Source organism: Glandiceps talaboti, chromosome 7 (assembly GCF_964340395.1).
Source record: "Glandiceps talaboti chromosome 7, keGlaTala1.1, whole genome shotgun sequence".
Lineage (NCBI taxonomy): Eukaryota > Metazoa > Hemichordata > Enteropneusta > Spengelidae > Glandiceps > Glandiceps talaboti.
The window spans coordinates 21,428,820-21,441,446 of NC_135555.1; the positions used below are offsets into that span (position 1 = coordinate 21,428,820).

At 37.6% G+C, this 12,627-nt stretch overlaps 1 protein-coding gene across 1 annotated transcript in view; it reads left to right on the top strand.

Moving 5' to 3' along the window:
• LOC144437767 (GPI ethanolamine phosphate transferase 1-like) overlaps positions 1–12,627 on the top strand; it is a 50,983-nt gene that overhangs the window by 10,870 nt on the left and 27,486 nt on the right. The window contains exons 11-13 of the mRNA XM_078126788.1: positions 1,508–1,703; positions 3,091–3,182; positions 7,291–7,599. Coding sequence (XP_077982914.1) covers positions 1,508–1,703; positions 3,091–3,182; positions 7,291–7,599 — 597 coding nt within the window. The remainder of the gene's footprint in view (positions 1–1,507; positions 1,704–3,090; positions 3,183–7,290; positions 7,600–12,627) is intronic.

Consider the following 12,627-nt stretch of genomic DNA (forward strand, 5'->3'; position numbering starts at 1 on the left):
AACTCCTTGAATGAGGCTCTCAGACTCTGCCACTAAAATAGCATGACTGTACACTAAAATAGCTTACTGGTCCCAGTCAGAGTGTTATGTAGGTATGTAGGTTACTACTGGTCACTCCAGGTTCTATTATAATACCATAGCCATCTTAAAGTGTAGGTTATGATACCTTTCTGAGGTTTTCATTCCCATGGATGCTGTTTCTATAGATCATTTTAAAAACGAGGTGATGGCGTTGATAAAATCCATCACTTGTTCTCAACAAACTATATTTCCTATTAAGTTTCATCTACCTGACTAAAATTCCAATGGCTACAACTGGGACATTTTTTTTTCATCAACAACCAAAGATATAGTAAAGTAAAACTTATTGAAATTCTGTCACTTATAAAGAGACATTGGACCTGTTAATCAGTGGATGATTTTATCCATAGGAGTGATAGCTTGGTTTTTGTCTGGATACCAATGTGGTTTCTAACTAAACCATGTCTGGTCAAAATCCCTAAATCAGCACAAAAAGTGAATCAGCCAATCAGTGAACCCCAACTGTTAAAGTGATGTAAACAGTGTATAAGTAGCATCCTGAGCTGACAAATATACCATATTTGGACATTACATAACTACCCCAATAAACACTAACTTTATCAGGGACTGTGTCATTGGTTGGAATTTTGTGATTGATTAACAAAGACATGATGTTAATGACTGTGTGAGTGGCTGTGGATGAATTTTAAATTACATGTCATGCATCTCAGAACTTCTAGAGTAACAACTTTGACTATACTGTGAGTGGAAGTGTAAATCATAACGATATCATTTAGGAACTAGACTAGCTTGGTTTTCAATCCAACATCATTTTAGTTTGATTTATCTCAATACCTATATATGGTAATGCTCATTAAATATTCAGTATCAAGGAATAAGCTAGGTTTCTCAGTCACAGCAATCACCCAATGTTATTTCATAACATATCTTATTTAATGATTATATTTCGTATGCAAATTCAACAAGTTCTGGTTGATGGAGGCACTGATTTTAGGGTCCGTACTGTAATACAAATTCATTATGTTTCTTACAATGCTATGTGTATATAGGTATATATGTATTTTGGGTTTTGTGAAAATATTTTGTACAGCAGAATTAGGACCTGACTTTAGGAAGGCCCAATAAGCCAATACTACAGAGGTCCACAAAACTCATATTCAGGCCATATCAAAGTCTTCATCATATACCCTATGTAGTGGCACAGAGTTGAAACACATAAATTGATAGCGAAATGTTATTTAATTGAGGAAAATCAAAGCCAAATCACTGAGCAAACAGACATTGATGAGCATGCCACTTACCATATTTGGGCAAAGTGTGCCAGGACGTGATACAGGAAAATATTACATGTGTTTGATGCTTGCAATTTCAATTGATTTATATCGTAAGCAATACTGGGTGTATGATAATATTGTCTATCAATATTAATGGGAGAGTTTTACCATTTTTATTTTTCTTATTACAGGTATCATGTGATTTCTGATGTCATCAACTATTTGTCCAAGAATCATTTGTACTTGAAGCTGATTGGTTACTTCTGTCTGTGTGGACTCATAATTGAGATTCTTGTGCTCAGTTTCTTCCATAGAGAATTATTGTCTGTTGGTTTATTTGGTATTGCTTTCTTTCCTCTACTGACACCTCTGAGACACTCAGAGAAGGTAAAATGTCTTTATTTGCAATTTTCATAAAATGTTATGTTGTTCTTGAATGTTTTTATAGATAGGGATCTTCAAGAATGTTTGAGTAAACATTTATTCATTTATCTTTCATGGTGTGTGTGTGTGTTTGTGTGTGTGTGTGTGTGTGTGTGTGTGTGTGTGTTTGTATTAAAGTATGTGTGTGTATGTGTGTGTGTGTGTGTGTGTGTGTGTGTGTGTGTGTGTAAGTGTGTGTTTGCATTTGTGCATGCATGCATGTATGTGCATGCTTGCATGCATGTATGTGTGTGACATGTGTGAATGCATGTGTGTGTGTGTGTGTGTGTATGTTCACAAAATTTATATAAAATAGCTTTTAATCTTCAGATTTGTTAGTTAGCTAGACAGAACTTCTTCGGATATCAGATATAAGTTAAAGTCTTTATATTTCATTAATTGAAGTGACATCTGTAGAAGCCAACGTCTTGCCAACTAATAAACCCATTTACTTTCTTGAAGACACACTTATACTATGTATCATCACTTTGTGGTTGGACTGAACCTTGCTTCATAACAAAACCACTTTAACCGTCATGTAACATGGTCTATCTTTCCACCAGTACATATTTTCTCAGCTGTAATTTGAAAATGAGTATGATGACCTATCGATTTCTTTACATTAATTCCACACAGAAAAAAACAAACCTTATAAGTACAAAATTTCATAAAATTGACAAGACTATAGATACAAATTTGTGGACATTCAGTTGTTGACTTTCACCTTGCCTGTGCTCTTCAAATCTATATACTAAAATGTATGTTGCCATGAAAGTCGACAAATAAGTATATATATTATAAATTCTTACATCAACTTCATTGGCAAAATATCAAAATTAATCAACATTTGCCATATTGTATTCCATTTTACAATATTACTTGAGCAAGCACAATTCTATGAGTTTGGTTACCTCTATATATGTATCGTTACCATGGAAACAAGTGCTGTGACCCTGTTCTTAACCCATTATTACAAAATACAAATGTTGTAAAACTGACAAGATTTTCAAAAAGTGGCATATTGTAGTAGATCTCCTTAAAAGTTTGACACCCCAGGAACAGTGGGGTAATTAATCTGGTAAAATTTACAGAGATTTACATACCTTGTACTATAAATTATATTGTTGGTGAAAAACTCCTTTAATACTTTGGGAAACCAAAGAGATCTTCATTCAGACAAGTACATAACTTGAAGATGATGATCAGTTTTAATACCTGATTACCTTCCTATAGTGAAAACATTTGTCATATTTCATCAAATAAACATTTGACATGAATTACAGAGAGTGAAAGTCTTACTCACATTTCTTTCCAATCTTTTTGAACTTTTGAACTATTTGTTATTTTACAGACAGTGGTCCTTGGTTGGTTCTTGTCATGTTCTGTAATGGCAATATTTCCAATGCTTCCTGTCGTTGGACGTGAATCTAATATCAATCTTGTGTGAGTATTTATTGATAGATATCAGAATAAGCGACATTGTCATTTTTTGAGACATTAAACACAGTTAATATTGAATGAAAGCAGGAGCTAAAGCTGTTATCCACACCTGTGAACTTGTTCACCAGTGTGAAGTCCTGGGTTGGTCACATGACTCATCCCAGGTATCATGTGACAAAGAGAGAAAGTTGAAAACAACCCCTGTACACCTGATATGTCCTAAATTATCATTCTGTCAAATTATTCATGTGCCACAATAAATACAACAGTACTATAACAGTAAATACTCCATATTTTGTTGGCAACAATAAGTAAAGAGAGGTATGTTAGACTAGATTAGACCCCCCCAAAAAGTTTGCTGAATGTTTCTAAGTTATGTTTAAATATTTAAAATGATAGTCAGCCTTCAGTTTTTATAGAGAGAAAGAAATGATTGAACTAGACAATTTACAGGAAATGAGGCTTGCAAAAATTCACCAGACCTATTATGTAACTGATGAGGGGCATGTCATCGAAGGGCCACTGACCAGGACAATTTCTTAATTCACAGCTACAGCTGTTTGATTGAAGTTAATAAGTATATAAGTGGTTTATTTACCAAAACGTATAAATGATTACAAAATAGTGGTAACAAAAAAAATGTGAACCTTATACTGATAATCCTGCTAAGGCAACAGACTGGGAGATAGTCTAGAGATGTTCTAAAGGCTGGGAGATAGTCTAAAAATGGGCTACAGGCTGGGAGATAGTCTAGAGATGTTCTAAAGGCTGGGAGATAGTCTAAAAATGGGCTACAGGCTGGGAGATAGTCTAGAGATGTTCTAAAGGCTGGGAGATAGTCTAAAAATGGGCTACAGGCTGGGAGATAGTCAAGAGATGGGCTACAGGCTGGGAGATAGTCTAGAGATGTTCTAAAGGCAGGGAGATAGTCTAGAGATGGGTTACAGGCTGGGAGGTAGTCTAGGGAAAGGCAACAGGCTAGGAGAGAGTGTAAGGAAAGGCAACAGGCTGGGACACAGTGTAGGGAAGGGCAACAGGCTGGGAGACAGTGTAGGGAAGGGCAACAGGCTGGGAGACAGTGTAGGAAAGGGCAACAGGCTGGGAGACAGTGTAGGGAAGGGCAACAGGCTGGGAGTTGGTCTAGGGAAAGGCAACAGGCTGGGAGACAGTGTAGGGAAAGGCAACAGGCTGGGAGTTGGTCTAGGGAAAGGCAACAGGCTGGGAGACAGTGTAGGGAAAGGCAACAGGCTGGGAGATAAGTCTAGGGATGAAGTTAATGTAAGATGGCTGGGAGATGGAAGTCATCTGTCTACTTTATTTACTAGAACTGCTAATTGGTCGTTAATGGAGTAGTAATATGCCAAAAAAAAGCTATTAGAGATAGTGATATATCCTCTCTCAAGGTCATTGCCATGGGCAGGGCTTTTTCAAGTTTAGTCTTTGTCCCTATATAGATTTATTTATAGAAGAAGGCTCAAGGACGAGTCATCAGGAAGATATAGTCCTATCCTCAAGGTGTCTTTTAATACAAAACAATGACGGTAATGTGTCTGGCAGCTTTCAATACTTTAGAAGCACTTTGACTGTAATACTAGTATTATCAGTTTCAAACGTTCCATTTTGGTTCATTTAGAGGCAGCATTATGTACAAAGGATTTACAATCTAGCTGTGTTATCTTTTTATAACTTTAACTTTGTTTTGTCAAAGCCATACTCAACTTTTAAACCAATTTTCCAAACTTGCCATTCCTCAACTTGTACAATACTGTGAAAACTTATCTGTTATAAAAACGAGATGTTTGACACAAAAACGTTGACTAACCAAAGATTACATTTGTTTAGAGTAGAAAACATGACTTTAGACCCCAGTACTGACTTTAGACCCCAATACTGACTTTAGACCCCAGTACTGACTTAAGTGTTGATCAAATCCATGAAAACATGGTAATAGTTACTATACGGATCGATCGTTACGATTTACACCAGACTATAAAAACATGACTTTGACCCCAGTACTTGATTTTGGTGTTGATCAAATCCATGATAACATAGTTTAGTTCCTATACGGTATCATTATGATTTATACCAGACTGTTAAAACATGACTTTTGGATTTAAACCCTGACTACAGTGGTGTGAGGCAAATGAGCTAACAGCTTGGCCACTGACAACCTTAAACTCTGACTACAGTGGTGTAAGGCACATGAGATAACAGCTTGACCACTGACAACCTTAAACTCTGACTACAGTGGTGTGAGGCACATGAGCTAACAGCTTGGACACTGACAACCTTAAACTCTGACTACAGTGGTGTATAGGCACATGAGCTAACAGCTTGGCCACTGACAACCTTAAACTCTGACTACAGTGGTGTGAGGCACATGAGCTAACAGCTTGGCCACTGACAACCTTAAACTCTGACTACAGTGGTGTAAGGCACATGAGCTAACATCTTGGCCACTGACAACCTTAAACTCTGACTACAGTGGTGTAAGGCACATGAGCTAACAGCTTGGCCACTGACAACCTTAAACTCTGACTACAGTGGTGTGAGGCACATGAGCTAACAGCTTGGCCACTGACAACCTTAAACTCTGACTACAGTGGTGTAAGGCACATGAGCTAACAGCTTGGCCACTGACAACCTTAAACTCTGACTACAGTGGTGTAAGGCACATGAGCTAACAGCTTGGCCACTGACAACCTTAAACTCTGACTACAGTGGTGTAAGGCACATGAGCTAACAGCTTGGCCACTGACAACCTTAAACTCTGACTACAGTGGTGTAAGGCACATGAGCTAACATCTTGGCCACTGACAACCTTAAACTCTGACTACAGTGGTGTAAGGCACATGAGCTAACAGCTTGGCCACTGACAACCTTAAACTCTGACTACAGTGGTATAAGGCACATGAGATAACAGCTTGGCCACTGACAACCTTAAACTCTGACTACAGTGGTGTAAGGCACATGAGATAACAGCTTGGCCACTGACAACCTTAAACTCTGACTACAGTGGTATAAGGCACATGAGATAACAGCTTGGCCACTGACAACCTTAAACTCTGACTACAGTGGTGTAAGGCACATGAGCTAACAGCTTGGCCACTGACAACCTTAAACTCTGACTACAGTGGTGTAAGGCACATGAGCTAACAGCTTGGCCACTGACAACCTTAAACCCTGCCTACAGTGGTATAAGGCACATGAGCTAACAGCTTGGCCACTGACAACCTTAAACTCTGACTACAGTGGTGTAAGGCACATGAGCTAACAGCTTGGCCACTGACAACCTTAAACTCTGGCTACAGTGGTGTAAGGCACATGAGCTAACAGCTTGGCCACTGACAACCTTAAACTCTGACTACAGTGGTGTAAGGCACATGAGCTAACAGCTTGGCCACTGACAACCTTAAACTCTGACTACAGTGGTGTAAGGCACATGAGCTAACAGCTTGGCCACTGACAACCTTAAACCCTGACTACAGTGGTATAAGGCACATGAGATAACAGCTTGGCCACTGACAACCTTAAACTCTGACTACAGTGGTATAAGGCACATGAGATAACAGCTTGGCCACTGACAACCTTAGACCCTGACTACAGTGGTATAAGGCACATGAGATAACAGCTTGGCCACTGACAACCTTAAACTCTGACTACAGTGGTATAAGGCACATGAGATAACAGCTTGGCCACTGACAACCTTAAACTCTGACTACAGTGGTGTAAGGCACATGAGCTAACAGCTTGGCCACTGACAACCTTAAACTCTGACTACAGTGGTGTAAGGCACATGAGCTAACAGCTTGGCCACTGACAACCTTAAACCCTGACTACAGTGGTATAAGGCACATGAGATAACAGCTTGGCCACTGACAACCTTAAACTCTGACTACAGTGGTATAAGGCACATGAGATAACAGCTTGGCCACTGACAACCGTAAACTCTGACTACAGTGGTATAAGGCACATGAGATAACAGCTTGGCCACTGACAACCTCAAATATATATGTATTACCTTCTTGCAGTAAACACTAATGTTTCCATTAATTTTTCTGTTGTATCATTGTAAAGTCATCCAAGTTTTTCTAACAAATTTAATTTGTAGAGTTTCTGCTGGTGTTCTTCTACTGTTATCCAGTGTACTGGGAGTGTATCTGAAACCACCACAAAATACAACCGGAAAAATAGTAACAGCAGTACAGATCATTATCATCTTTGTTTCCATGGCAATTGTATATAGAACCTCCATTAGTGTATCTCGGAAGGAAGGAGTTATGAGGTCCAATCAGGTTTTAAGTTGGTGTATATTGTGTGTTTCATTAATTATACCGTCACTCACCTCAAGACTTATACTATCAAGATTACTCAACTCAGTGCTGTCACTCTCTTCACCTTTTCTACTCATGTCCATAACGTATCCTTTTCTGTTTAAAATTTGCATTCATTTTGTTATTTCTTAAAATGTTGTGTTTGAAGAGTCTTACAACAATCTGATTAAGTGTAATTATAAAAACAGATGTTTGTTAACAGAGTCCTAAAATGTGTTTAATTGATGAAAACCTGAAAGTGGGTTTTGTTGACATAAGCCAAAAAGTAGGTTTTGTTGACATAAGCTCAAAAGTGGGTTTTGTTGACATAAGCTCAAAAGTGAGTTTTGTTGACATAAGCCCAAAAGTGGGTTCTGTTGATATAAGCCCAAAAGTAGGTTCTGTTGACATAAGCCCAAAAGTAGGTTCTGTTGACATAAGCCCAAAAGTGGGTTCTGTTGATATAAGCCCAAAAGTAGGTTTTGTTGATATAAGCCAAAAAGTGGGTTTTGTTGACATAAGCCCAAAAGTAGGTTTTGTTGACATAAGCTCAAAAGTGGGTTTTGTTGACATAAGCTCAAAAGTGGGTTTTGTTGACATAAGCCCAAAAGTGGGTTCTGTTGATATAAGCCCAAAAGTAGGTTCTGTTGACATAAGCCCAAAAGTAGGTTCTGTTGACATAAGCCCAAAAGTGGGTTCTGTTGATATAAGCCCAAAAGTGGGTTCTGTTGACATAAGCCCAAAAGTAGGTTCTGTTGACATAAGCCCAAAAGTAGGTTCTGTTGACATAAGCCCAAAAGTGGGTTCTGTTGATATAAGCTCAAAAGTGGGTTTTGTTGACATAAGCTCAAAAGTGGGTTTTGTTGATATAAGCCCAAAAGTGGGTCCTGTTGATATAAGCCAAAAGTAGGTTCTGTTGACATAAGCCTAAAAGTGGGTTCTGTTGACATAAGCCCAAAAGTGGGTTCTGGTGACATAAGCTCAAAAGTGGGTTCTGTTGACGTAAGCTCAAAAGTGGGTTCTGTTGACATAAGCCCAAAAGTGGGTTCTGTTGACATAAGCCTAAAAGTGGGTTCTGTTGACATAAGCTCAAAAGTGGGTTCTGTTGACATAAGCCTAAAAGTAGGTTCTGTTGACATAAGCTCAAAAGTGGGTTCTGTTGACATAAGCCCAAAAGTGGGTTCTGTTGACATAAGCCTAAAAGTGGGTTCTGTTGATATAAGCCTAAAAGTAGGTTCTGTTGACATAAGCCCAAAAGTGGGTTCTGGTGACATAAGCTCAAAAGTGGGTTCTGTTGACGTAAGCTCAAAAGTGGGTTCTGTTGACATAAGCCCAAAAGTGGGTTCTGTTGATATAAGCTCAAAAGTGGGTTTTGTTGACATAAGCTCAAAAGTAGGTTCTGTTGACATAAGCCCAAAAGTGGGTTCTGTTGATATAAGCTCAAAAGTGGGTTTTGTTGACATAAGCTCAAAAGTGGGTTTTGTTGACATAAGCTCAAAAGTGGGTTTTGTTGACATAAGCCAAAAGTAGGTTCTGTTGACATAAGCCTAAAAGTGGGTTCTGTTGACATAAGCTCAAAAGTGGGTTCTGTTGACATAAGCCAAAAAAATGGGTTCTGTTGATACAAACCCAAAAGCAGGTTCTGTTGACATAAGCCCATATTAGATTTTTAGTGAGCCATAGCTCTAAATATATAATGTTAGACCGCATTCAAAAGTTGGTTTTGTTGACCTAGGACTGAAAGTGGGTTATGTGTAGATGTCAACCTAATCAAGATATTTGATGACCCAAATTTGAATTTATATTTTGAATACGGTTTCTACACCATTCTTAGCCTGGCTACAGTAGTATTGTTGTAGGGTCAAGCAGTACAATTTTGTTGAGTGTAATCACTTCGATATGAAAGCAATGAAGCAAAGAATCATAAATCATTGACTGCTTGACTTACTCCACCATTTTTTAGCTTGTCCTAATAAAAGGTTTTAAAGCATAATAACGTTGTACCAGCAAATATCTAAACCTGATATCATTGACAAGAAAGTTCCTTGTCTGTGCTGATGTGTAGTAGAAAGAGAGGCTTTGAAATGAATGTAAAATGTGATGGTCGTATGTGTACGCAAATGAGATGTATGCAGTGTGCAAAGTAATCACTGCTGGTCATAAGGACCGATAGTCTTTTAACTTATATAAAAGTTGCTGGTTCTTTGCATTAACTGTTAGTCATGTGTATTGTTATAGTATGCATTGTACACATAGGTATACTAACAATGTGTCTACAGCAGACATGTTTTCTTGAGCCAGAGAAAAATCACAAGTTGCACCATTTCCATATGTTGATACCAGATTGGTGTTGGTAAAAATGAAGATTTTCATTCTTACATACCCTGGTATGAGTTGTTGGTTGTTTCTTGTATAAGGAACGACAGCTCAATAAAACTATAATGGCGCTTTATACACAGAGTCAATCACTCTGATAGACCAAAGGAAATATAACAACCCTAATTTCATACCATTGATGTACATGATAATATGGTGTCATTAGGATAATTTATACTATTCACAGGGGAAGTGTGTCATCCTGGTCCATTTAAACCCCAATGTTTAATCTATTTAATTAAGTTAACTAACCCTCCCCCCTCTCCGTTTGTACGTCCTGTGTTTTCTCTGTAATGTATCGTTTGCCTTTGTATTGTCTTGCAGTTGTTTTGGAAATAAAAAAAATAAAAAAATAAAAAAAACAATGTTTGTATCCCATGGTCTTGGATTATAAGTCTTATTAGTAGAGCTGCAAGAATTTAGTAGGACTATTCTTTTAAGGACCAACATTTTTCAGTAGTTCTGCCAGACAAGAGTTTTTCACACCAAATTTTAGTCATTACTTGAAATTGGCTGCTATTTAGGGAGATTCTGGTTTGTGTCCCAATGAAAACATTATATGTATGTAGCAAGAGGATCAATTCTGAAGTGTCTCTGTAACAATACTAGGGGGGGGGTTAATAGTGAAAAAGATGTACTCAATCTAAATCAAGTACTCTAAACAATGCAAAGTAAAAAGCAATTGTTTTCAGTCCGCCTAGATTATTTTAGATATTTTGTTTGGAATGGTGACATCTCTTTGACTGTATACTTGTATAGTGAAATCAATGTAACATTTGCTGGTAGGAGTTCTATGATTTGATTTAGTCTAAGAGCACTTTTGTAAATCATTCTCCACTCTCTGAAATTGAATATTTTGTAGATATTACTAGCCAATTAGTCTGACCATCAAATACCCACATTTTTATACAAACTATCTATGTTAAATCTGTACTGTAGACATTTCTAATGAAATTCTGATGCAGGAGGTAATTTGATGATATTTCTCACCTTTTGTCTTCATTTATGTTTTAAACTACAAAATTATTGTGATGTTAATTGTCTATAGTAGTTTTATATAAATTACTCTAGGAAGGTCCAGTATTACTGGTAAGCAGCAACTGATTTTTGTAGACTTCACTGTATATCTAATATTTAGTCTTTGACTAGAAGAATAACCTACCACATCCTACCAATCAATCAATGGATGGATGGATGGATGGATGGGTGGGTGGGTGGGTGGGTGGAGGGAGGGAGAAATGATGGAGGGATGATGGAGGGATCGAGGGAGGAAGGGATGGATGGATGGATGGATGGATGGATTGATAAGAGATGGATAGGTGACTGGATGGATAGATATGAATAGACAGACGGACAGACAGACGGACGGACGGACAGATAGATTGATGGATGAATGGATGGCTGAATGGATGGCTGGATAGATAGACAGATAGATAGATAGGTAGGTAGGTAGGTAGGTAGGTAGGTAGGTAGGTAGAGAGATAGATAGATAGATAGATAGATAGATAGATAGATAGATAGATAGATAGATAGATAGATAGATAGGTAGGTAGGTAGGTAGGTAGGTAGGTAGGTAGGTAGATAGACAGTGTGTGTAAACAGAAAAAGATTGAATTAGTGTAAAAGTAAATTGATGATAAAATATTTACACAGTGTGCAGCTGAGATTGTGATAAAAAACTTTAAAGAGATGTGTTTTGATAATAAAACTGTCAAATACACCTGACAGGTTAAAATTTATATATCCCTCAGGAAATTTCATTGTCTGAAATTCTTAAGAGCAGTTAATCACCAATTCAGTAAAAGTGTTAGTTTATGATGACAGCTATAGTTCTGACTAGAATTCAACTTGACTCATAGCAGTATATGTCTTTGAAACAATATACCAAATGACAGCTGCTTCAATCACACACATACATATATATATATATAGATTTCATGGCCTCAAGTCATACAGGAATAGCAACTATGAACATCATGACATAAAAAGTGAAGGAAATCTTGACTATATATCAACATACAACACAATGACTTGAAGTAACTAAGGGATATAAATTACAGGGGGTCATGGGGTCAGTGTGTTTCTCTAAAGTCCAGTGCATGAAAAAGGTTGACCCTCCCCAAGACCTTGTGTAAAAATTACTGTACCTCCCCCTGTACTGTCATTGGTACATATGTCGTGCAATATCACAGATGCCACTCTAGAATAAAGTGACCCTCCCCAAACACTTCATTGGTGCATGAAAAATGATGACCCTCCCCAAAAACATTTGGTGCATGAAAAATGGCGAGCTTCCCCCAAAACACTTGGTGCATGAAAAGTGATAACCCTCCCCCCATACAATACTTTTTGCCTCCCTCCTGTAATTTGTATCGTGTCTCTTATTATCTACAAAATAGTGTCTTTGTAAGTTTTGAGAATAATGGTGAATAGTTTTATGTAGCTATTATTCCAAAATAATGGTGTAATTATAGCCTTGACTCCAGTCATGTAAGGTTTTTGCTCTTACCATATTACCCTACCACATGTGGTAGTGACCGTCTATACAACCACTTTCATCTCACATCACTGAAAATCTATGTCACTCAAATGTTTAATCTTTGATACAGATTACAATTAATATTAATATAGTAATTATGATTATATCGTACAGTGAAACCATCCCAGTTTGTTCTAATCACATAGTATTAACATCATCTCAACAACAGAAAAATTGAAGAATTGGCACCGAATTTCATACCTAAACTTTATACAGTATA